This window comes from Fusarium tjaetaba (genome assembly GCF_013396195.1).
Source record: "Fusarium tjaetaba strain NRRL 66243 chromosome Unknown NRRL66243_c0000348, whole genome shotgun sequence".
Lineage (NCBI taxonomy): Eukaryota > Fungi > Ascomycota > Sordariomycetes > Hypocreales > Nectriaceae > Fusarium > Fusarium tjaetaba.
Window position 1 is genome coordinate 1 of NW_023501544.1, and position 24,993 is coordinate 24,993.

The window sequence follows — 24,993 nt, forward strand, 5'->3', positions numbered from 1 at the left end:
ACCCAAGGGAGTCGCCGTAGCATTTTGCGGCGGCGGGAGTTGTCATGTCTGATTAGGGTGTTAGCTTGAGTTGGTGAATATGTTTTGTAGTGCGGCGTACCTTGCCAGACGAATTCGAGACCGTTGTCGAAGAGATACTGATACTGCTCCCCCCACTTCTGCCTCGCAGCTTTTCTGTTCAAATCAGGATAGAATCCAGGCTGTTCATGTTAGTCCGCACTGTCATATCTCAGGATGGAAAGACTCACAGTTCCGAGGTTAGTGCCATAGCTAACACCACCGTGAAATGGATAGCCACTGTTATAATTCTCAGAAAAGTTATAGTCATCCCTATAGTCAGGAGCACCGATGTAGTCTGCAAACCTCTCACGCTGGTTAACATTATTAGGGTCCAGGTTCTGCAGACCACCGTCATAACGCCAGCAAAGAGGTTGATTGTTAGGCAGACCATCCATGTATCGCTTGTCAGCCACCAGAAGACTGTATCTGTTAGTTATTATCATCCAAGGCACCGCTGCGACTTACTTAGTCTCTGGATTCTTCTTATCGTTCACATCCCAGAAGCTGTCCAGTGCTGTGTAGGGACCTTGATCGGAGGGACGAATGGTGAGAATGGGCGTGATGTTGGTGCAGCTCTTTACGCCCTTTGCCTTCAAACCGTTCAAGAAAGACCCCACACTGGGGAAGCCATAGTTACTGCTGGTGAAGGTGCGGTATTTATCCTGTTGTCGTTAGTCAAGTTCAGATGTTTTAAGGGTGGACGTGCCTGAAAGTCGACGTCAAGATGCATTCCGTCTAATGGGATGTCGGAGTCCCTGTACCGTTGTACGACGTTGTTCACTGTGTCTTCGTTGGAATAGCCATAGCCTGACTTGTCAGTAGCTGATCCCTGTGGAAAGGTGCTATGTTTTGTAGGACTCACATGCTTGATGATGTCCAAGAATGAAACGAGGCTTAAGCTTAGGTCGTCCGACAATGGAAGTGTATTGCCTAGTAACAGTCAGTAAAGAGCAGTCCACAAATAGACTTACACTCACCAAATCATCCTCGGCACGTCATCAGCGGTAAGGATCCATGTATCAAAGGTGTTGAAGCGTGTAGCAATACTGATGGTATGCGAATCATTCTTGCCGAGGTCGATAGCAACTTGGGAGTAGTTATCGACCATGACACCTGTGACATTCTTCCGATCCGGAGTACCGTTCATCTCCAGAAAGAAAGGTGTAGAGTGATACCTATTTTCTTAGTTAGAACGTGATCACCATGCTATGAGCAATACTTACAGCGGTTCTCGAGTATCCAGAGCCCCAAGGCCATAAACCTTCGAGTAGTTGAAGTTATCATAACCTGCCTCATTAGCACCCGCCCAATCAAAGCGTTCCGGTTGAACTTACAGAAGAAGTTGAGATAAGTAGGCTTCTTGATAACAGTCCTTCCGCCCTGCTCTCCAAAGCCAAGATACGCCGCTGGTCCAGGCTTCTTGATGTTGAGAACGACATTGTTCACAGCGCCGATGCTTGGATTACCTTGATACGAGAAAGCCTCCTCTGTAGTCTGCCAGATGATCTCTTCGTACTCAGATACAGTGTCGATACCAACGGTCTTCAAAAACGCCGGGTCTGCGTCGAGAGGCTTGAGTTTTCTCGTCGCCTAAACGTGTGAGTGGAGGGGTACAAGAGAGAGGAGGGTACTTACGACGATGCGGAATGGGGAGGCGAAGAAGTGAAGAGCTGTGTTTGGGACGCCAGTGGATTCACTTGTCTCATACTCAACGGTCTAATGGTGTTAGATGGTGGTATACTGGGATGATGGGTAACTTACAGTGAGGACCCAGTGATCTGAAGACTTCTGCTCAAAAGTCGTCTTCCAAAACCATCCCTCCTGAGCAGGATGCGAGTTCCAAGCCTCAGAGTCTCTATACTCCTGCTGAAGATCATCAACCAAACTCGAGAAGGTATCTCTAACGATAGTACGCCTGCACTCATCAGCACCAAGACCTAACAAATTCCACAAGAGGACTCACGAGTTGTAATCATCATAGTCCGTCACAGCAGTGTGCTTTGGATTATATCTGACTCTCCAGATCTGCGGCGATGCAAACTGGACTAGACAGTGAGTGTTTGGCTCACCCTTTAGAGTGATGTGAGCTGCATAGCGGAGAGGATCGCTGGGGGATGTTGAGGTAGTTGATTCAACGCTGAGAGCTTCAGAGGGTTTGGTGAAGTTTGGGACGGTTGGGAAGAATATGTCTGCGGGGATGAAGTTGAGGGGGTCCGTGGGAGTAGCCATGATGGCGATAGTTGGCGACAATGTTGATCCAAGATACGAGGGATTGGGCCTTTAATACCTCAATTCTTCCTCTAGAACAGATCATCGGCAGATTCAAACTCATACTGAGTGAATAAACGAGTATCAAACCATTGTCATACCCCAAATCCACGCCGTCTACATCTTAGCCCACCGATACAACCTCATCCAGCCACGCATCTCACCCGCATCCTCCCGGCCAAGACCGGTCAGCAATCTGCACAACCACTTCCTCTACACGAAGTCGCATCAAACCTCCATAACGACTCCCATAATTATCCCTCAAAAACTGCACGACGCCCAGCAAGGATACTTGCTCGTCCAATCAGCTCCCCCACCTGTAGTTCGTGCCAGAACCATTTGGGTAGCGGTCCGTCCGCTTTAGGTCGATAGTTCCAAGACTATCGATGCGAACTAGAACTGAGACATGCCTAATCAATCGGCTCTCGACCAAATACTTAAAATCGTACAATCTTATCGCGTCGTATAGTCTACTACATCTTATCACGTCTTATCACTCCATCATCATATTTTGGTGTTTCCCCGCTCTCAGCTGCATATATGGCTTACCCTCTGCATCGCATTATTGAAATCCTGCATTTCAGCGCTGTGCTAATTCCTCAATTCGATGCTACACATATGCCGATAGAAAAGTCTCACGTCTAGACCGATGCTAATATTGCGACGTTGGGGGTAGCATTGACGAATGAGTTTGTCCTGATAACGTGCGTGTCGTGTTGACGATGCCTTCGTTCGTAATATCGTACGCCACCATGCGGGTTTTTACAAAACTAGTTCATGGCTTTTTTTTCAGCCGCTGCGGGATTGCTTATCATGAACTGTTTGGTGTGTATGCGCTATTGCTGTGTTGGACGTTTATATCAATATCCTTTCTCCGTCGGGATCCGCGTAACCCTCCATTTCTTTCCAGCAGTCATTGTTACCCTCTTCTCTTCTCTCTGTTACCATCTAAGTAGCCTTTCAAGATGGGTTTTTGGAAGAGACTCACAGAGTTTCTCTTTATTCATCGGTTCACGGACCAGACTAGATTCTCCCATACATACTCCCCTGTTCAAGATCTTTCTCTTGTTGATGCTTTTGATGCAGAGTCTATTGATGGAGCTTGTAACTCGCCTACGAACAGACGTTGTTGGTCAAATGGCTTTGACATTCATACTGATTATGAGGAAGTAATTCCAGAGGGCAAAGTTCGGAAGGTAAGTCATTTATCTGTTGTCTTTTGGGACTGATACTGAAGGGTGCAGTTTCTTTTGTATGTGACTAATGAAAGGATTGCACCTGATGGATACTTGGTTGATCGGATGCTGTTCAATGGAACGTATCCTGGACCTACTCTTGAGGGTAACTGGGGAGATACTTTTGGTAAGTCATGTGGCTGGGCTTCTTTATGTCTCTCTTGTCTAATGTTTCCAAGAAATCACCGTCGTGAACAAATTGACCAACTTCAACGGCACTTCTATCCACTGGCATGGTATTCGTCAACTAAATACCAACTGGATGGACGGCGTATCAGGCGTGACGGAATGCCCAATTCCTGTAAGTCTCACTGTCTACCACCAGACCCATGTACTGATGAGAGCAGCCCGGTGAGAACTTCACTTACGTTTGGAGAGCTACACAATATGGAACATCGTGGTATCACAGTGAGTCGCATGTCCTCAATTCTTTGACAGTATTTAACAGTCTCAGGTCACTTTAGTCTACAGTGTTAGTAACTAAGCCCTTCTATCACCATTTCTTACTAACGCTAGGTTAGATGCCGATGGACTTGCTGGCGCTCTCAAGATCAATGGGCCAACTAGCATGGACTACGATATAGATCTTGGCCCAGTTCTCATAACTGATAACTTTCACAAAACCACCTTCTCCCAAGTCCAGCTCGAATATCTAGGTACTCCCCCTCTTGCAACAGAATCTCATTATCACTAACAGACAACAGGTCGCCCTCCAGCTCCAGACAGTATGCTCATGAACGGCAACGGCAGATACTACTGCTGTCCCTCTCTCGACAAGAACTGCAAGGGTGGCTCCAATCTCACATCCTTCCACTTTGAACCAAACAAGACTTACAAAATGAGTCTCGTCAACACGGCTGCTTCAACGCATACCACCTTTTGGATAGACTACCATGATTTCTGGGTCGTGGCCACTGACTTTGTTCCCATTGTGCCCTACAAGACAGACTTGATCAACATAGCCATTGGTCAGCGCTACGATATTATCGTTAATGCCACAGCTGTCAAGGGGAAGAATAGCAGAAATGTCAACTTTTGGATGCACGCTCGCGATTGTCAGAATGGCGGTGCGAGATCCAATCTTGGCATCATTCGGTACGATGCTAAGTCGACTTCTATCCCTTGGACACCTCCCCCCAAAGAGGATAACATCTGCTACGGGTGTCAGGACGAGCCTAGTGAGAAGCTCAAGCCTATCGTGCAGCGTAACATTACACAGCACAATGATGACTACGTCAAGAACTCTTTCAAGGTTCATCTCGTCGGATATCCCAATGAATTCAAGAAAGATTCCATGATGCACAAATGGGTCCTCGCCAATTCATCTTTCTACCTTGACTGGGCAGAACCAAGTCTAAGTCTCGTCAAGATTGCTTCTGAAAAAGGCTGGAATAATCCTCAGTTCCCTGTTGGGTATGAACCTGTGACTCTTGACTATGCGAATGGAACGTGGGTTGCTTTTCTCATCGAGGGGAAATTCACAGAGTCGATTCATAATTCTACGACAAAGGGTCATCGCAAGGTATACAAGACGCAAGCACCCGTTGCGCATCCAATTCATGTGCACGGACATGACTTTGTTCTTCTCGATTCTGGAAACAAAGAGTTTGATCCAAAGAATTTTACACTTCAGCTGACCAATCCTCCTCGTCGAGATGTTGTACTCCTCCCGGTCGATGGCTACATTATCATCGCCTTCCAAAGTAAGCAATCCCTTTTTTTTTTTTTTTTGAGTGATACGGTGCTAACAATTTTCTAGTCAACAACCCTGGCGTTTGGCTAATGCATTGTCATGTAAGTTTCGCCTAACTAATTCCTCGATCTTGGTCGTCGATCTCGATCCTCGAAACTAACGCTCCCCCCTCAGATCGCCTTTCACGCATCGGGAGGCCTGGCACTTCAATTCATCGAGTCACCTAGAACCATTGGACCCATGTTTAAGAATTCGGGTATCTTGCCTACATACTCCGAGACGTGTGCGAACTGGGCTGCGTATTATACCATGTTTAACAAGCACAATAACGCGACTCAGGATGATTCTGGTATTTAGTTAGTGTAGCGGCGGATGATTAGCGGGCTCGGGGGCATGACCACTGAAGAATTAGGGTACTGCAGGTTTCAGGGTATCATTTTGAGCGGGGTTCGTTAGTTGAATCGAGTGCATAAACTCTACCAAAGAAAACGTCTTTTGATCCGAGGAACTGAAGAAATAAAACGGTTTTTATTAATTAGCGCTTGTCTCGCTCGGCATGAACAATTATGACGACATCTTTGTCAGCCCCTAAAAATGCCTGTCATTCCCGTGCTGCCTGTGTTCAGTTCCTTAATTCTGGGTCATGAGCCCCTCCCTCTCCCCTCCATCAAATTCAATTCCGTTCCAGCTCAATTCATTTCCTCTAACAATTTTATTCTTGCGACGATCCCTTCCCTAAAAGTCTTCCATGCCTCGCCAAATTCATTCCCTATAATCATCACTAAATGCATTTCTTCCCCCAGGCAGACGCCGCGCTCCTCTCCTCAACAGTCGATAAACACACTCTCCCTCCGCGTCCAAAGTCAATCGGCCCCATCTTCGATGCCAACAACTTCAAGGTCCCGATAGAGCCGTGGACTTCCGACGTCGCTTCGTCCTTCTACCCTCCAAAGCCAGATCCGTTCAGTCCGTCGTCGATACCGCAGGAGGCGCATCGTGCGTCGTCTTCGAAATATGTGCGATCGCGCTTGGCGGAGAATGAAAGGCTGAGGCTGTCGATGCTATGGTACTATGCGAGGGATCTCGACAACGAGCCTGAACTCCTCGCGGGGCTGCAGGAGAAGGCGTGTCTTGCTCAGGAGTCGTCGGGATGGGAGTATGCTGTTGTCGGTGTGCTGGATGTCAATGTTTACATTCGTCTGGCCACGGTAGGCCTTCAACTTGCTATTCTTCCCCGTGGTGAAACCCTCTGCGCACATACCGTTACTCAACCACCTGGAGTATAGCCACCGCTGCCTCTCTGACGCCCTTCGCTAAGCCTCTATAGAATGTCTTCCTCTTGCCAAACATGCTCCAAGACTGGAGATTTCGCGAATCACCATACGTCGAACACGGTGGACTCGTCGCATACGCTGGTGTCCCGCTGCGGATGCAGCACGAGTCAGGTGAATGCGTCGGACTCGGTTCGCTGTGCGTAGCGTCAGCGACAGGTCGAGATCCGTTATCCAAGACACAGCAGCTTGCACTAGCTCGATTAGCCGACTGGATCGTCCACGATATAATACAATGTGCACGGGCGCGACGCCAACGAGAACGTCACCGATTTGTCGAGCTCATCGCAGCAGTCCAACAAGAACCCGACGGCGAAGATGTCCAAGAACCGATCCTCCGAATACTCCGACAAGCCTTCCCCGACGAGTCAATAAGTTTGCAGTCCACGGGCACCGATCAATCGACGGTTCCATACCCCGCGACGACATCAGATTTGAAGCACGGGTTGTGGGAAGATGACGAGTACATCGAGGATTTTATCGCAAACTCCAATTTCGACGAGCCACCAAAAGATCGAGTAGTACGCTTCATCTCAGCACAATGCGAAACGAAACTCGGCCCCTCGGTCCTCGTCGTCGCGACAAAAGACTTCCGACGAATATTTGACGATGTCGATTCCTGGTTTGTGCACACCTGCGCTACCATGCTCACCCAGCGATGGCAGAAACGTCTCCTCGCCGAAGTCATGCGAGCAAAAGAGAAGTTCCTCCGCGGTGTATCACACCAACTCCGAACACCCATCCATGGCATCCTCGGCGCCGCAGAGCTATTGACGGAGGATCTCAGGGCATTGACAGTGCCTGGAAGTTCGAAATTCCAGCCTGGTGTAGAGGCTATCATGAAGCCGCTTGCTGAGCTGGGCAAGTCGTCCATCTACCTCGACACAATATCTACTGCAGGCAGGGAACTCATGTCGACTGTCAACAGCATGATCACTCTCAACAGATGGGCTGATATCGCTGCTGCCGAACGACAATATGCTACGCATGGCATCGAGTCTCTGGAGACGTCACTCGTCAAGGCATTGGCAGACTTCACCTTCAGGGACACGCGCACACGAGCACCCGTCTTCTTCCACCACAACCTCACCTCCGAAAGCGAAGGCCTGCGAATCGACATCAACCTCTTCCGAGACAGTATCCTTCCTCTGATCGTAAACGCTCTACAAAACACGACCGAAGGAGTAGTGACAGTCACACAGTCCTATACACAAGATACAAAAACGCTCGTGGTGGATGTTGAGGATACAGGCTGCGGTATTCCTCCTGAGGATCAAGGTCGTATTTTCGATCTGTACGAGAAGGTGGGCGAGCACTCGACTGGCGCTGGGCTTGGCTTGACTCTCTCGACCAAGTTCTCAGCTCTACTTCACGGCTCGATTGAGTTGGTGTCGTCTGAGGTCAATCGTGGTTCTCACTTCCGCGCGACATTCCGCGATATTCGTCCCTCTAGTACTCCCACCGAAACAAAAGCCTTACAGCTCAAGCACTTGCCATTAAGCTACCGACACCTTCCATCCGATTCACCCAACGCGCATTTATCCTCGAATCTAGCGAAATACCTAGCCCGAAATGGCTTCACATCATCCACCGACCCCCAAGATTGTCTCAACATCATTGACTATATACGCGATCCAGCCGAACGAGAGAAATATCATTCAATACTACCAAAGAGACAAGTCGCCCTCTGTCTAGTCACTAATTCGCATGAAACCGACGTTCCCGAATCATGCACCAACATCGTCTTCGTCGACGGGCCTTTCTCCTCGTCTACACTCGACTCTGCACTCCAGAAAGCAGATGAACTGTTAGCACGACTAAAGTCAACACGAACATCCCCACAAGCATCTCCCGCATCCCTCGAAGATCCGAAATCCCTCCTCACACCCCCCGACCCAACAACCGAGAGCGATCAAAAGTCCACCTCAGACGAAGGCTACGACTCCGTCACCGGCTCATCAGTCGCCCACCAAACAACCGAAGCCCTCCTAACCGACTCCCTCGCAAAAGCCGTATCCCAAATCGAAGCCGCAACAATCGACCTCCCCATCCGCCCACTCATCCCCCCCGCAACCTCAAAACCCATGACCCTCATCGTCGACGACAACGCAGTAAACCTACGCATCCTAGAAATGTACTGCAGAAAACGCGGGCTTCCCTACCTAAGCGCCATAGACGGGCTCCAGGCAGTAGAGTTGTTTAAGAAGCAGCAGACGTCCGCGCCGATCGATCTCATCCTCATGGATCTCCAGATGCCGGTTTGCGACGGTATTAGCGCTACGCGGCAGATCAGGGCTATGGAGACGAGCAGCAAGGCGGTGCTGTTTATTGTGACGGGGCAGGATAGCCTGATGGATAGGGAGGCGGCGAGCAAGGCGGGTGCGGATAATTATCTCGTCAAGCCGGTGGGGATAAGGATGCTGGATAGTAGTCTGAAGAGTTATTTTCCGGATCTGGTGACGAGCTAGAAGAGGAGGAGGGACTGGGTTTCTGAGGGGGGGAGTTAGGTTAGAACAGTACACGAATACCCATGTTTGTTTTGGTTTGATCATACAGGGACTGCATTATGTCTGATGTGTTTACATTGCGGTGTTGAGTAAGGAGGCGTAGAGATCACATCGTGAAGTATGGCCTCACTCGATGGATAATTCATTCCGAACACATCTTTGCATTGAAATTACGCACGACGTGTCGGTGTAGAAAGGGCCGCGTATATGTTCCTCCACCTATAGCATCGCATTCAAGCTCGCGAAGGAATAAACTTTCGGTCTTACCGATCTCGCGGCGTTATTATATGTATTATCCGACCTCTACGTAGTATTGTTGTCCTTCTGGTGCGAGCATAGCCTGAGATTTGAAGCTTATCGTCGCTCTCCCGTGTGAGATAGACATGCTGCTCTAGATCCACAGTGAAAGTCGCTTGTCCGGCATTGTTGTGTCTGTGGCCCGGAAGATGCGGAGGGATGACCTGATTGTCATCCTTGTCTGTACGGACGTCCGGGTCGGTAATAAGATGCTGGTGTTATTGTAGATCAGCGCCGGTAGTTACGTGTGCCAATAGCGCGTTATCAGTATCATATCTTTTTGTCGCTCACTGCAATTCATCACAGTGGGTTTTTCACCTATTCTGGCTTTGGGGGTAGCCTCCACGCCGCAGCTTCACACGCGGATGTCTTCAGATGTATCACCCACTATGAGTTAAAGATCATCCCACAATGACAAACCCACCAACATACAATGGACCTCAAGCAAAGAGTGAGTACGAAGCGATCGGTAAAAACGAAAGCGAAGACTCAAGTAATCATCATTGATGCAATTCTCTCACGTTCGACGTTACATCCCCGGATTTAAATCTCCTATCACCAACACCAAGCCTTTCCCGATAGCCAATCTTGTTTTCTCCTCCCTTGGCACTGCATCCTTCAGTGCTCACGCCAAGCAAAAATAGCATCATCACCCGCTCCATCCGCCCCCAAAAGCCCAACTCTTTAAATACCAAGACCGTTCTGACGCACTCAATCTTTTTGCCACTGACGTACGCCACTACCACTAGAATAAAACAGTCTCAATGCCCCCCCTGAGTGATTTAATGCTGCTTTTCGTCTTCTGTAGTGTTTTTTGTAAAAATAAGCTTATTTTTAAGCTTATGCACGCACACAATGGCAACGACTGCTTCGAATAATGCGTTAGGGACGGAGAATATAACGCTCTCGTCTGCTCCGAGCACACCGTCTATGCCGAGCAAGAATGAACAGCCTGATCCCATCGCGCGTGGTCCTCCGCCTCTACCGTATAACCTCCACGAGCACAAACTCATGATCTTTCTGTTCTGGTTCCTCATTTTGACGGAATGCACTCTCATCCCGATTATCTTTTACTTCACAATCTCTAACCTCACCGATTTACGACCGGGCGCTATGTTTGCTATCATAACGGCGATGTTTGGGTTTATATCGGGTGGAGAATACGGTCTTCGTGGCTTACGCCTTGCGTTGAAGCGAGATACTTATCGGCCTCTCAACGGCGCCGGACGATGGAGTTTCGATACGGTGCATTTAGTCCTCGGACCACCGTACTTTGTCATGACAGCGCTTATGATTGGGTTCAGCATCCCTGATCCGCCGATGATGAGGGGTCTGAGCATCATCATGCCAGTCGGTATCCTAATGGTAACAACCTACATGATCTGGACAGGAATAGCGTACCACTTCAACTGGAGACTTCGTTTTCACCGCCTAAGCTCTCACGTCATCGGCGATAAATACCCACCGCTTACATTCACGATAATGGAGGACATCACGGCTTGTGATGGCGGTGGGGGCAAGGAGTATAGAGAGGCTGCTATGGCGCGGTATAACGCGTCACCAAGGTTTAGAAGGATGCTTGTTGAGATGCACTGGGCGTGGGCGATTACTGGGTCGGTTGTGAGTGTTGTTTTGATCGTGTTGGCGTGGGTTTTGCCGGTTGAGGTTGGATATACGCTTGGATGGGCGGTTCCGTCGGTTTGGGGAGCGGTTGGGGCGTGGGGGACTATTAAATGGGGGCAGAGATCGCTACGGATAGAAAAGGAGAACTGGGTGAAGGATCATATGCCAAATGCATAGACTGCTTAGGATAGATATTTCATTAAATATTTGCCCTAGAGATTACAATCTTTTCTTAGGAGAATTTTTACGCCTCAGATGATAAAATAAATAAACAAATAACAATCGGCCCACCTGTAACCAAGAGCTGGAGCTTACTCTATATTGTACCTATTAAATCTCTTTAAATGTTTTCCTACAGACTAATATCCTTTAATGTCATTATAGAGCTCTGGGTATTGCTTTAAAAACCCCGGCGACACCGTCCAGTTACCCAAGTCCCGTATGAACATGCGAAAGTAGGGCGAAAGGTGCAGGTTGCCGGTCACCGAGTTCTGGACATAGGCATCGGACAGCTCCATCGGCCACAAGAGCTTCGTATCTGAGAATGCACTGCGCCAAAAGGAGTCTGTGCAGTATTCATGCTCCGAGAAGACCAACCGCTCTCGTATACCAGGCCTGGGCTGTGCATTAGCTATGAAGCAGACAGAGCGGGGCTGGGCTGGGCTGGGCTGGCAAGGGTCTCGCACCAGAAGACAAAGTCGATGGCGATTGCATGGGGGAGGTTCTGAGATGGCCTTGGGGCAGAATTAGTGGACGTGGACCAAGAAGAGAGAAGATGGTCGTGGCAGTAACTTACCTGGCCTGGAGCCAACGCGGTAGCGCGGCTTTTCTTGGACTCCTTTGGCTCACTAGCATAAGGCGTATCAAGCTCAACATGGCCAGCCGATCGGTGGTACTAGATTTCAACCCTGAAAGCTCGTCTATGCTACGAAGCATACGGCAGGTGTTTAGCTCTCGTGCCGCTGCAGTGACGCTATTCCACCCGTACAGCACGGCGCGAATGATGGAATCTTCGCTCTCTCGGTCTTCCGCTGCTAGGTCTATGTTGGCCAGTGACTGGTAGAGATGATTGAACTGGCGCCAAATGTTAACCCTCGTGCCGAGCATACACTCGCATTTTGGTAGACCAATCTGGGGGACCATGGTGCTGAGAAAGTCCGGGAATAGAGGAGATAGCCGGAATAGAGAAGAATCCAAATCTAGAGACTCTGGATCATGCCAGGCCTGAACATCGTCACTGCTGTTCATTGATGCAGCGGTGTCGAAAGCCTCATTCCCAGGGATTTCTTGCCAGTCTGGCACATCTAGCCGGCTTCGCAAAGACTGCGCTCCGCCATCTTTGCGAATCGCAGAGGACAGCAAGGGCTTTTTCGCAGAGGCCTCGTCAAGATGACTTCGGATGGTAAAGTCAAGAGACTCCAAAAGATTTCTGAGTCCGTCTCGCTCGCCGATCAACTTGGATAGTTGTTCGTTCAGAGATGAGAAGCGAGCATCAGAGTCAGTCTCTTGAAAGTTGGCCACCAATGTTTCGAGGTGGGCCATACGACTTCTTGTTCGCTGACGAGCCAATCGCTGCGCTTTACGATCGAGCTCTCGCTTTCTGGACTTGCGGTCGTTTATCGAAGTTCCGTTCGTCATTGTGTTTGTATGGAGAGAGGGGTTTGTCTAGAATGAGGAGTCAAGATCCTACGATCTGATAGATGCTGCGGGTGAAAAAGAGGGGGAGTCGGCAGACGGGGTAGAACGGCGGAGAAATCTGGGGATGAGGCAAGTCGTCAGTGTCCAAGACCCTTCCCCGCATTGTGCCTACCTACCTAGGCACAAATCTGTTGACACCGCGGAACTTCCGGCATCTTCTTTTTCGGTTAGTATGCACGAGGGCGCGTGAGGTGCGTGACGTGCGTGAAGTAAGCATCGGCTACGGGATCTATCAGCTCAAAAGGACACTCTCGTAAACCCAGTTCAGACAGTACACCAGCTGTCTATACAAGTGTGCACGAGGACGGTCCATCTTAAATGCCATGCCCCGATCGAGCAATTGATACCATCTAACCAGCGCTCACGAAGCTGCCTATACGTGCCTTGATTAATTCACAAATACTCTGTTCCATTTCATCACTATCTCGCAATGACTTCAGTTTGGCTACCTAAAGGACAGAGAACCACGCCATTCACGGGCCCCATAGCCTCTCATCCAAGTTGCCAAGCCTGCAACTTGTATTCATTCGTAAAAACGAGGATCAAGATTCTCCAGCTTGAGATACGGGCTTCGGTCCGCGTCAGGAGACGTGCTCAGGTCGATAGGGGCGAACCCATATCCAAGATACTGGAACCGATTCCGCTGATGTAACAGGCACGATTAGCAAGGACCATCAAGACAATATGCCGGGTTTAAGTTCTTACAGCATGATACTTGATCTCCATATCTTCCCAGCGGGGATCTTGGATGGCGTCTCGGAAGTGAAGGGCACTTCCTGGCCAAATAGCATCTACACGTCCCGTTTTTCTGTTCTTGTCTACTCAAGAGTCAGCATGCATTGCATTTCACGAGCAAGCAACTTACACCACGCGTTACAGCTCTCTTCCCATACGGTGCCTTTGAACCAGGATTGAGTGTGGTCGTTGAACTCATCGGTTACGTCCTGGCGAGGGACGAAATACTTGATGTTGTCTCGCTGCATCTTCTTGATCGCTTTGACGGTGTAGCTGACGATTGCTTCCAAGAGTCCTGTGACGGTGTGAGTTTATGTCATCTGGTGAGGCGATTCTACGAACCGGTGATGCTTCCATTCTCTACTGGACAGTTTGGACCGAGATACACTGGTGCGCATGTTAGATATAGCATTCACACTCCATCTTCGGCATAAGCTTACTCATATAATTCGGTATCTTGGGCGCCATCAGCTAGGAAAGTCAGCTCGCCGTCCCTAGGCTGTATCTCTAAGCACTTACGCCCATGTAACTCTCCGGAACAGTATGCCACTCTTTGCGAAGGTCGTAGTTGTCCAACCCGATCAAGGGGAAAGGAGGTCGATAAGACACATCTGTTGTTACAAATAGTTAAAGACCATGCCATCAATCAGAGATCACCACGTACCAAAACCAGTCGCACATACGATGGTGTCGCAGGCGGTGTATGTGCCATCGTCGCCAAAGACTCCATTCTTGTCAACTCTCGCGATACCCGTGAAATGAACATCAACATTGGGTTCTTGAATACTAGGGCATCTCTGTAAGGTGTAATTCATAGTATGTTGTTGATAGGGTGTACTTACGCTACCATGAAAGGGTCACCGGGTGTGATTCGACGACAGCCTGGGCTCCAGGTGGGAATAATCTTGTCAAATAGCTTGTCATCTTTGATCCACTTTCGAGTTCTTTCAGTCAAAGTCTGCGTGTAAAACGTGATTAGGCTTTTTCTTCTTACAGAACATATGGACTGCAGCTTACTTTTCGGGCCTGATAATACGCAGGTTCATACTTCACCATCATATGCTGCATCTGCAATATGTCAGTCGACATTCACAAGCTTTGGGCAGGCAGGAACAAACCATCATCAAAACACTGTCGTTGGCTTTTGCGTGCTTGAGCATAGCGCCATGGTCCTTTCTGAAGAGGGCCTTCTCCTCCTCGGTATCTGGCCCCAAGAGCCGACGGTCAGCTTACAAGTCCAGTAACGGAGTTTGATGTAATATGGCACTGACATGTATAATCCTGGGGCCTAGGGTCTCCGCCAGAGTCAGGGGGCGCGGCGTAGAACCACGCCGGGGTGCGGAGAAAGCTGTGTACTTTTTTGGCGTGAGGCTGCATTCCCGGTACAACCTGGTACGCGCTTGCTCCAGAGCCAATAACAACGATCTCGTCACTTGCCCACTTATCTTTGGTGTACTCTTCCCACCTGTCAAGGAAAAGTCTTAGTAAGACATGTGACTGGAGAGGGGAAGGGTTGGCGGTCTTACTTTGTCCTATCAGCCGAGTGAACCACTCGGCCCTTGAACGACTCGAGGCCAGGAATCTTTGGGTACTCCCAGCGATCCAAGATACCTACTGCACCTAGGAGAAGGTCGCAGTCGTCGGTGAAGGTCTTTTGACTTCCGTCACTCGCTGTCTGTTCAATCTTGACATTCCACGTGCCTTTTTTATCATCGAATCGGGCTTCGATTACTCTCGAGTTGAAGATCATGTATTTCTCAAGGTCGAGCTTCTTGACGACTTTGGCCACATAATCGCGTAGATAATCTGATCCTGACAGGAACTTGTCCCACTCTGCACAGATGTTAGTGTCCCCTAGGTTCCGATGGCCTGTTTACTGGATCATGCATCAGCATAAGAGATATCTTACCCGGGTCAACGGCAAAGTTGAACTGATATGTACAAGTAGGGGAGTCGCATGCGGCATTGGGGTATCGGTTCTGGTACTAGGAGACTCCCTGTCAGCATAGCCATGAGCTCAACAAGAAGAAAGCCCTTACCCAGGTCCCTCCCACAGTTGGATTCTTGTCGTATATCACATGTTCGACATTAGGGCAATGCTTCTCGATATTGTAAGCTAGCATAACACCGGCCAGCCCAGCACCGATCGTAATGACTTTCAGTCTCCTGTTTCCAGGGTCCCCGATAGGCGCAAAAGGGATATGATATCCAGTCTCTGGATTGTTATGATAGTCGCAGTGGAGTTTCTCCGAAAATAAATTTCCAGGACGAGTGTCTGACTCGGGGTCTGCAAAGAACTTGAGGCCGGGGATCAAGAAAGGTGAGTTGACCCCGCCCTTGGATTCTTCGATGCTTCCCATAGTTAATAAGATGAAAATCGCAAATGATCTCAGTTGTTATCTGGTGGTTGAGTAGTATGGTTATCACATAAATGAGGATGTACAGAGGATTATTTAAGAGGTTTGAATCAGCTTGTTGTTTAAGACTAATCTACAGGCGAATACTAGTAGACCTTGCCGGCAACGACGCGAATAATCTGACTCGTACACGTCTTGCTCGCCGGTCAAAGACCATATTCTGGCCCAGAGAATGAGCCGCCAAACAGGACACGGCTATTCTTGACCCGGCCTCAAGCAAGAACACAACATCAGTATTTTCTGACTCGTTCTGGGGAAAGCTAGACCACTTACGGAGTAGCGGACCTCGGCATCCAAAATCTCTACAGTGACCAACGTAGGTACCTTGGGTTGGAGAGTGCCAAACGATACAGCACCATCTTCAGCGCTCGGAATAAGGATGTATGGATGCCGTGCTCAGTGGGCGGGCTCATAACCGAGGCGTACTGTTAAATATACCACAGTTGGCCAGACTGAATGTCATCTCTAGAGCCAGACTACCATTGGTTACTTGAACTTGCACTCACTCTACTCTCCAAATATTGATCACTTTCCCCGGCTATAAAGTGCTACCATGTCGGAGCCTATTATCCGTGAGCCCGGACTTTCAACGATCCACCCTGAATGGGAAGCAGTATGCACTTCTGATGTTACGCCACCCTTGCATCATCACTAATACAATACTACCTAGTTCGAGAAACAGTTTCCTATTCCTCCCCTACTCGGATCCCCCCAGCAACTTCGCGAATTGAAATTCCCCAAATCCGATAGCCCTCCTATCGGATTCTCTATCAGAGATGTTCAAGTCCCAGGCTATCAGGGCGCTACCAACCAGCTGCGCCTTTATACTCCGGATAATAGCTCCGAGCCTCTTCCAATAGTCATATAGTAAGAGAGAAGGCTCAGAAGTGCTCATTCTCATGCTGATTGATAAACAGCGTCCATGGCGGAGGGTGGACAATGGGAGACTTGGATTCAGAGGATAAGGTATGCCGAACGATGTGTAAGTCTGCAGGCGTGATTGTTATCAGTGTGGACTACCGCAAGTAAGGCCTCCAATTACTCAACGCGAAGTGGAATGTACACTCACAAATCGACAAAGAGCACCAGAAAACACTTTCCCCATTGGCCTGGAAGATGTTTGGCAAGGAGTGCTTTGGGTAGGCTCCCCATGCCATTACCACGACAGGCTGTTAATAGAGCACAGGTTTTTGAGAATATCGACTCTTTGGGGGGTGCCAGTGATAAGATCATCTTAGGCGGCCTCAGTGCCGGTGGAAACATTGTATGTGCCTCCCCCGTACATTTCAGTACCTACCTACTCATGCAAAAGTCCTAACTCTTGCAAGGCAGCCGTTCTCGCACAGAGAGCCCGAAGCGCCGCAAACATTACATTTCGCGGACAGATACTGCGTGTTCCTCTCGTGGTGCATCAGGATGCCCTACCCCGTGCTGAGTTCGACTTTTCTAGCTACACTGAGAACGCCACGGCACCTGTTCTCCCGACTGCAGCGGTCACTCAGTGTCTCGGCTACTACGGGGCTCCTCCAGAGGACATACGCGTGTCTCCACTTCTAGCAAAGGACTTTTCGGGTCTGCCGCCAGCTTATATCCAGGTCGCTGGAGCTGACCCCCTTCGAGACGACGGATTCGCATATGCTGAGAGACTGCAGCAAGCAGGGTGAGCAAACACACAGGCTGTTGGTTGCAGGGGGTTTTCTTTTTGCTAACCTGAGGCTAGAATCCCAGTCAGATTGAGTGTCTATGCGGGTTTCCCACATGCCTTTATGAACCTTCCTTTACAAAGTGCTGTGAAAAGTGATGAGGATTTAATTAAGGCAATCAAGTGGTTATTAGAGATAGAGACTTGATTTTATCGCTTTTCTCTTTTATTCTTTTAAGCTTTTAAGTAGTTGAAACTACTATCGTTACTCCGTACGGTACAGATACCTATTTAGGACGATTTTACAATATAGGGTAAGCTACAGTGACTTGATTCCGTTATCTTATCAGTATGTAGCACCCCATCTCGCTTCTCTTTCCCCTTTCGGTCTTCCTATCTTATCGCATCAAGGAAACGGATATTACTTGGCGTTTCAAGGGGACGCCCATCACGCTATGGCAATCTGACAAACCCACTTTGTTCTCGCCTTGACATTTAACATCAAACATGAGAGAAGCCGAGTTCCGTGGGAAAGTATTCAGCCTTATCCAGAGTCATTCTGCTCAATCCCCCTCACTCACCGCCAAAAATCATCAACACTTGAACTTGGTGATATCTTTGACTTACACGGCTGTATGCACTCCGCATTTTCATCCCCCGCATTCTGTAGTTAACTATTCCCGCGACTCGCAATAGTTTAATTCGCCCGCTTACACCAAATCTGGCTAAAATACAAGTGCTTTCGGACAGTCAAATACCAGGTTTCGTCTGATAGGCGGAATAACACACTGCGTGTGAAACAACATATCAGTAGTTAAATTCTACTGGCACGCTAGTAATATATGACAATCGTTCACCGCGATGGGTTTTAGCCTAATGAGGTCCTTTGCCGTGCCGGGGTTGTTTTTTCTTTTCAGGGACGAATCTGGGGTGTTGACTAGTATTTACCGACTACGGTGCAATTCTATAGGTGCGCCAATATCCTGTCTCATTCTTTTACCTGGGGTGCATACATAGTACACCACATGGCATCGTAGACTAGACTGTTCATAGTAACGGGGCTGCATCAGTCCATTTGGGAACGGACATCATGTGGTGATCACGCTTGTCTCTGGTTCTCTCGTATCCCGCGGGAGAGATGACAGAGTGGATGCTGAAACTAGGCCTGCCAAGATGAAACCCACTATGATTCAGCTTGGCATATCGATTTTCTAGATGAAGCCGAGAAACATGCCGTGTCTACCGCTCGTTTCCTGCAGGACCCCCAAAACAAACAAGAAAGTTTATACTCTCGAAATGGATAGACACAAACGTACGTGTATGTATTCGTCACTGCTTCAGCTTCAGGCAAACGCACGCACGCACGCACGAGCTGACTCGCCTGCCAGTAACAGGTACAGTAGACTAACTCAAGGGGAGGAGGTACTTTTCTCTACTGGTTAAATTAGCGTAAGCCAAATGTACCCTGCGCCCCGATCGAAGCTAACCCCAAAGCAGAAACACTCGGATCCGTCTCCGTGGTTCCAAAAGGAAGCACGCTCGTTCAGACTCGTTCAGCACCCTTCGATCGATCCTTGTTTGGGTCATTGTTCGGATGATCTAGAACAAGACTACGTTGTATCAGTGGATACACCATATTTTCTCCTCCAATGCCAGCTCGATTATTCCCCAGCAACGAATGATCCCCATACAAATTAAGGGCCGTCTCGCCATGCATAGTCCATCTACTATTTTCATATATAACTTACTGACTTCCTCCTCGTCGATCAGTCTTTTCTTCTCTTGTATCATCACAACCTCCTCCTCTCCTCATATTCCCTCACCCTGATATCACCATGAAGTACGATCTCGGCCTCGTCTCCTCGGGCTTGTTGCTCCTCGCCTCCGTCGGCGACGTCTCAGCTCAGTGCGCTCTTCCCACCTCCTACAAATGGACCTCAAGCGGTGTCCTCGCCGAGCCCAAGAACGGCTGGAAGTCCCTTAAGGACTTCACCGTCGCTCCCTACAACGGCGGCCAGCTCGTCTACGCCACCAACTATGGCACCGCCTACGGATCCATGGCCTTCAGCCCCGTCTCCAACATCAACCAGCTCGGCTCTGCCTCGCAGACCGCTACGCCTTTTGCTGCTGTCGCTCCTACTCTGTTCTACTTCGCGCCCAAGAACATCTGGATCCTGGCTCACCAGTGGGGTCCCACCAAGTTCTCGTACAGAACTTCCAGCAACCCATCCAACATTAACGGCTGGTCTGCTGCTCAGCCTCTCTTCACCGGCAACATCGCCAACTCTGACACTGGCCCTATCGACCAGACCGTCATTGGCGATAGCAAGAACATGTACCTGTTCTTCGCCGGCGACAACGGCTCCATCTACCGCGCCAGCATGCCCATCGGCAACTTCCCCGGTAGCTTCGGTTCCGCCTCGCAGGTCATCCTGCAGGACACCAAGGCCAACCTCTTCGAGGCCGTGCAGGTCTACTCCCTCAAGGGCTTGAACAAGTACCTTATGATCGTCGAGGCCATGGGCAGCGGCGGACGATACTTCCGCTCCTTTACTGCCAACAGCCTCGACGGCGCCTGGACCGTCAACGCCGGTACCGAGTCCAACCCCTTCGCCGGCAAGGCCAACAGTGGTGCCACCTGGACCAACGACATCAGCCACGGAGAGCTGATCCGAACCAGCAACGACCAGACCTTCCCCGTCGACCCTTGCAACCTCCAGCTCCTCTACCAGGGCCGCAACCCCAACTCTGGTGGCGACTACAACGCTCTTCCTTACCGCCCTGGTCTGCTCACCCTCAAGAAGTAAGCGGATTAAGAAGACGTGTTAGCACTGCTTTTTCTTCCTCTGGCTTTTGCACGGACGTGGATGTTGGACACCCAGTTTTGCGGTGCAAACGGGATCATCATGGTGATTCGTCCATGACACTCATTCATCTGTACATAGTTATCTGCTCGTATATTATCAAGTCACATTCATTTGAATGGAAAAATGCACATATTGCTCATATATTTGTCTCTATCTTGTCTTCCGTGAAAACTCTGGTGTATGTGTATGCTTGCTCTAGTGACGTCTATGCGGTTGAGGCAATCGGCCAATCGTTATAACCCTCGTCTGGTGTCTCCTCCTGCCCATAAAAAACCCAAGGACCTCTATTATTCCTGGCGAGAGGTATTCCGTGAGTGATACGAGAAACGAGATCCTTTTCAACTAGTTAGACTTGGAATCCTCGGATGTTGTACTACTCACCGGATTCCAAATGAAAGCTCTCGCAAACGTAATCATGTCGAGTTTGCCCGCTCCAATAAGAGCATCAGCCGCTTCAATGGTATAATCATGGTTGGCCATAAGCAAAGTCGGACTACCAGGAAACTTGACGAGTTTCCCAAAGTCAAGTACTGGATCATAGCCAGGAGGCAGAGGATAACCTTCAGGGCGAGGAAGAGGTCCAAAGAATTCTCCTGAACCAGGAGACGTTTCGGCACCACGACGGCAAAGGTTGATAATACCAACTTTTCGCTTAACAAGTTCGGTGATGAGATATGTGTAAGTCTCCTTCATCTCGTCAAAGTCGACAATAGAGTCGTTGAGATGATCTGTAGGGTTAATCTTGACGCAGATATACTCGGGTCCGTTGAAGACGGCGGCAATTGCATCCACGAGCTCGAGGGTGAAGCGGCATCTGTTTTCAACTGAACCACCATATTCATCAGTGCGGCGATTCGCGCGGCTATACAGTCAGTAACAACCTGGTATTAACAATATTGGTATGGCTGACCTGTTGAGGAATTGTTGAGGGAGATAGCCGCTTTGATGTAAGTTAGCAACTGCTTCAGAAGTACCAGCGGATATGTCATATGTTACCCTTGAGCAAGAAGCTCAACGCCATCAAAGTCAGCTGATTTAGCTAGCTCACAGCTTCGTCTGTAAGTATCAATGACAGCTTGAACATCTGTAATGGCTTCGATATTATCCGTATGCCCCTAGTTTCAGTCAGCATCCATTCATCGAACTCATAATAAACTCACAGGCATGCCAGGCAATTCTCTGTATTTCCCTCCCTGGGCTTTGATAGCAGAAGGAGCCAGAACCTTGGCACCCTTCTCCTTCATAATAGGCAGCTGATCATGCTGACACCTCCCAGCATGCCACGCCTGAAAGAAGATCTTTCCACCAACATCATGAACTGCGTCAGTTACGTTTCGCCACGCATCTGCATGCTCTTGGGTGATCATGAAAGGAGCGTGCTTCCAGTCGCAGCCAGTCCAATCGACGAAAGTGCCTTCAGTGACGATGAGACCGGTGCCGTACTTGGCCCTGTCGGCGTAATACTTGATTTGGGCTGGGCCGGGTTTGTTATCGTCGATGCAGCGGTTACGAGTCATTGAACCCATGACGATACGGTTCCTGAGAGTGAGCTTGCCGCCTATGGTGATTGGTTCGAGGAGGTTTGCCATGATGCTGGGAATGTGCTGGTATAGATTGCAGTGATGATTGAAGTGAATGCTGTTGAATCAAGTACAAGATCAGCTCAGTTCACGAGAGAAAACAGAGACTTTAAATACTACAGAATATCTTCTCTAGTATTATCTTATGGGTGACCTTTCAAGGCCAGTTGTGATATCAACTGGGTATTTCTTTTTATGTTATATAGCAAGTATTCACGCTACTGATCTCGGTGACAAGACACTTGATGCTTAACAGCGCCGAAACTCTTGGCTCAAGCGTCTCCGACTCCCCAATTCTCTAACGAATCACAACCTCAACACTCCGCAAGCGGGGCCGCAGCCTGTTCGGAGACTTTCGGCCTCACAAACCTGCGATTGGTTCATCATTAATAATCCCTATCATCGACTCAACTACCCAATCTCAACCATTTCATTCCGCAAAGAAACATTATTAATCCAATTCAACGATGAAAGCAACATCTTGTCTTCAATGCAGAGAGGCCAAGAGGCGGTGTGTAAGGCGGACGATCGATTCGCCGTGCAGTAACTGTCAGCGCAAGAACCTAGCCTGCTCCTCGCACGTCACTACATCTGCAACCAAAGAAACCCAGGAATCTGACCCAGGGTTGACAGATGATTTGGCTATTGAGTTTGTGGAGTCTTATCTGATGCATCTCGACGGCCGTGCTCATAGTATTTTCCACCAGGAAACGCTTCGGAGACAAGTTCGCGGGAAGGAAATCGGAGATGCCTTGCTCTATTCTATATGTGCTCTGGGCTCAAAGTTCTCGCCCAAGTCTGAACATCGCGCCTTGGAAAAGCCGTTGACGCAGGAGGCGAAGAGGCTGGTTCAAGCAGATCTTGAGAATGTATGTATTGAGAATGTGCAGACGTGTATTCTTTTGTCACTTCTTAGCGCTGGGAACTGTCATACTTCTTCAGAGACACTGTTTCTCCGTGAGTTCAATCGCTGGGTTTATAGATGTATGAGTTGCGGATTTTACTGATGCCTTGCAGGAATTGCGATTGGTATGGCTGAGGTTCTTCAACTCAACTTTTCGCCCGATGACCCAAGTATCGCGAGTGAAACAGCTCTTCGAGTTTGGTGGTCACTTTACATACTCGATCGTTGGTGCTCTTCTGGACTTGGAATACCTCGGCACTTGGATAACCCTCACTGTCCTGATTCATCTCCTCTGCCCATCGACGAAACGTCCTTCAAACGCCTCGGCCCTTCGTCTTCAGTCAAAAATCATAGTCGAACTCCTGGTATCTTTGCATATATGGTGACTTTGATCCAACACTTTGGCGAAATTCAAGGCTTGAACCGCGCTATGGCCAAGGGAGATATGGTCCCAAAGGTCAAATGTGATGCTATAAAACTCATAGGCCAGAAGCTCGAATCATGGAAGGCCACTCTGCCGGGGAATATGAAGATGACGATACAGAATATCTACAGTCACCAGCAGAACGACCTAGGAGGACATTTCATCGGTCTTCATCTAGTATTCAACCACCTTTCCGCGCTAGTCTACTTCAACTCTCTCGAAACCAAGGAGCAATCATACCCAGGACAAGAAGATCACGTCGCGCTGTGCAAATCCCACGCTTCGTCTTTCAGCAGTTTATTACATACCTCCCGTCAAATGAGTGGATGTCGGCAGGACTATCCGACTGTTGGACACATGACTACTGTAGCGTCTGCTGTTCTATTGCACACGCTCTTGTTAGGAGAGCCAGAGGATATCCCAAAAGCTCGACAGGAATTGAACACCAATTTTGAGGCGCTGACTGAACTTCGACAGTACTGGCCAGCCACAGAAGCTATGGTGAGATTAAGTTCTGCCATCCCATACATACCGCTGACATGTTATAGATAAATAGACTGATGACTTTTCAAAAGCTCTGTCTGCTGTCGACGGAAAGCCACAAGTTGGATGGATGGATGGTCAGGTTCTTACTGGAACATTCCCTTGGGCTAATGAAGAGGAATTTACCCATCATTCCTCAAACGCTGGACATTGAATCAGAAGATTTCACATCGAGGACGAATGCGCTCCTGCAGGAAGGCCGATACACCGACTTTGATCTGTTCAACCAACCCCAGAGTTTCTAGTCAGCCAACAAAGCAATACCAAAAACAAGGAACAGCCCTCAGGGGGCAACAAAACACCAAACCTTGATGTAAGGTGTTGTCAAAACAAACTTTGCAAAGAGTTCCTAAGCTTAGGATAAATTGATCTAGATATTTGCATCGTTTAGGGTCAAGGTCCTGAGTTTTCTCCCGTCCCCTAGCCAGCTCAACAACAACAAGAACCCAGATCCAAGGCATAAACAGCCCCCAATTATGACAACTTTAAGTTTTCACTCAAGTTTGAGCGTCGCGCTTTGGAATTACTCCATAGATGAGCCCGTTAAACTGAGATCAGACTGTTATTAAAGGCTTGTCTTCGACGCTTGGTCTGGCAATTTCCTGCAGTTATTTGCTTAGTCATGTCTAACTTCTATATACTTCTCTCCTTTCAAGCTACTCTTAAGATCAAAGCTGCTAGATCTTACCTCGGCTAAGTGTATGTGTTATAGAAATCTTAGTAGCATTACAAGACTGAATCCGCCCACTATTTGGGTTTGTGCTTGACGAAAGCCTGTGACAGCATAGTCACCCCAAACAAAACATCTTAGCATGGAGCGGCCGCCGATGGGGTACGGCTTCAGGACTGCTTACCTTCTGTAATACGTAGTAGTTACATGCCAAGAGTAACTCTGCATGAAAGCTGAACTGGGATCGGCATTTTGAGGCCATTGGCAAATCGAAAGACTGAGCAAGTCTCCACAGTAACAGAGACCGACTCTGCCAAGCCCGCTTATATGACGGGCCACGGCAACTTTTCCGACACATTTCAAGGCTGCAAGAGTCGTGTAGGACAGGCAAATACACCTATAAAGTCTGATGCCTAGTCCATTAAAAATTAATACAAGTCTTCAAGCCTTCATCTCCAATAATACTCTATATTCGCTCCCCTAGCATCGTGAGCAGCAA

The 24,993-nt window shown here is 48.9% G+C and overlaps 10 protein-coding genes across 10 annotated transcripts; 6 read left to right on the forward strand and 4 right to left on the reverse strand.

The window, feature by feature from the left end:
• Window positions 1-2,289, reverse strand: FTJAE_12587 (alpha-glucosidase 2; the record flags this gene model as incomplete). The annotated part of the gene is made up of 12 exons (XM_037345648.1): window positions 1-48; window positions 101-200; window positions 249-480; window positions 526-722; window positions 779-867; window positions 923-990; window positions 1,038-1,235; window positions 1,284-1,347; window positions 1,395-1,650; window positions 1,696-1,776; window positions 1,822-1,975; window positions 2,024-2,289. Coding segments are annotated over 12 exons (1,753 nt in total), but the record flags the coding sequence as incomplete, so codon positions are not given.
• Window positions 2,290-3,293: 1,004 nt separating this feature from the next.
• FTJAE_12588 (laccase precursor) lies at window positions 3,294-5,613 on the forward strand (the record flags this gene model as incomplete). The annotated part of the gene is made up of 9 exons (XM_037345649.1): window positions 3,294-3,524; window positions 3,573-3,690; window positions 3,743-3,864; window positions 3,911-3,971; window positions 4,018-4,035; window positions 4,085-4,219; window positions 4,268-5,266; window positions 5,323-5,357; window positions 5,431-5,613. 9 exons carry the CDS (start codon window positions 3,294-3,296, stop codon window positions 5,611-5,613), a joined length of 1,902 nt encoding a protein of 633 aa, XP_037200334.1.
• A 428-nt stretch (window positions 5,614-6,041) lies between these two features.
• On the forward strand, window positions 6,042-9,055 carry FTJAE_12589 (histidine kinase; the record flags this gene model as incomplete). The annotated part of the gene is made up of 2 exons (XM_037345650.1): window positions 6,042-6,536; window positions 6,584-9,055. The coding sequence occupies 2 exons, from the start codon at window positions 6,042-6,044 to the stop codon at window positions 9,053-9,055; spliced, it is 2,967 nt and encodes a 988-aa protein (XP_037200335.1).
• A 1,191-nt stretch (window positions 9,056-10,246) lies between these two features.
• Window positions 10,247-11,191, forward strand: FTJAE_12590 (uncharacterized protein; the record flags this gene model as incomplete). Its single annotated transcript, XM_037345652.1, has 1 exon — window positions 10,247-11,191. The coding sequence occupies one exon, from the start codon at window positions 10,247-10,249 to the stop codon at window positions 11,189-11,191; it is 945 nt and encodes a 314-aa protein (XP_037200336.1).
• A 454-nt stretch (window positions 11,192-11,645) lies between these two features.
• FTJAE_12591 (uncharacterized protein) lies at window positions 11,646-12,652 on the reverse strand (the record flags this gene model as incomplete). The annotated part of the gene is made up of 2 exons (XM_037345653.1): window positions 11,646-11,748; window positions 11,811-12,652. 2 exons carry the CDS (start codon window positions 12,650-12,652, stop codon window positions 11,646-11,648), a joined length of 945 nt encoding a protein of 314 aa, XP_037200337.1.
• A 583-nt stretch (window positions 12,653-13,235) lies between these two features.
• Window positions 13,236-15,807, reverse strand: FTJAE_12592 (sterigmatocystin biosynthesis monooxygenase stcW; the record flags this gene model as incomplete). The annotated part of the gene is made up of 14 exons (XM_037345654.1): window positions 13,236-13,355; window positions 13,418-13,530; window positions 13,578-13,742; window positions 13,790-13,834; window positions 13,888-13,918; window positions 13,967-14,058; window positions 14,112-14,233; window positions 14,290-14,405; window positions 14,465-14,515; window positions 14,566-14,651; window positions 14,719-14,912; window positions 14,974-15,280; window positions 15,357-15,432; window positions 15,487-15,807. The coding sequence occupies 14 exons, from the start codon at window positions 15,805-15,807 to the stop codon at window positions 13,236-13,238; spliced, it is 1,839 nt and encodes a 612-aa protein (XP_037200338.1).
• Window positions 15,808-16,417: 610 nt separating this feature from the next.
• Window positions 16,418-17,528, forward strand: FTJAE_12593 (lipase esterase; the record flags this gene model as incomplete). The annotated part of the gene is made up of 5 exons (XM_037345655.1): window positions 16,418-16,477; window positions 16,535-16,731; window positions 16,782-16,830; window positions 17,051-17,128; window positions 17,193-17,528. The coding sequence occupies 5 exons, from the start codon at window positions 16,418-16,420 to the stop codon at window positions 17,526-17,528; spliced, it is 720 nt and encodes a 239-aa protein (XP_037200339.1).
• A 1,813-nt stretch (window positions 17,529-19,341) lies between these two features.
• On the forward strand, window positions 19,342-20,313 carry FTJAE_12594 (alpha-L-arabinofuranosidase precursor; the record flags this gene model as incomplete). Its single annotated transcript, XM_037345656.1, has 1 exon — window positions 19,342-20,313. One exon carries the CDS (start codon window positions 19,342-19,344, stop codon window positions 20,311-20,313), a length of 972 nt encoding a protein of 323 aa, XP_037200340.1.
• Window positions 20,314-20,715: 402 nt separating this feature from the next.
• Window positions 20,716-21,962, reverse strand: FTJAE_12595 (flavo nadh-dependent oxidoreductase; the record flags this gene model as incomplete). Its single annotated transcript, XM_037345657.1, has 3 exons — window positions 20,716-21,235; window positions 21,370-21,488; window positions 21,534-21,962. The coding sequence occupies 3 exons, from the start codon at window positions 21,960-21,962 to the stop codon at window positions 20,716-20,718; spliced, it is 1,068 nt and encodes a 355-aa protein (XP_037200341.1).
• Window positions 21,963-22,420: 458 nt separating this feature from the next.
• On the forward strand, window positions 22,421-23,978 carry FTJAE_12596 (uncharacterized protein; the record flags this gene model as incomplete). The annotated part of the gene is made up of 3 exons (XM_037345658.1): window positions 22,421-22,910; window positions 22,971-23,782; window positions 23,838-23,978. The coding sequence occupies 3 exons, from the start codon at window positions 22,421-22,423 to the stop codon at window positions 23,976-23,978; spliced, it is 1,443 nt and encodes a 480-aa protein (XP_037200342.1).
• Window positions 23,979-24,993: the final 1,015 nt, after the last annotated feature.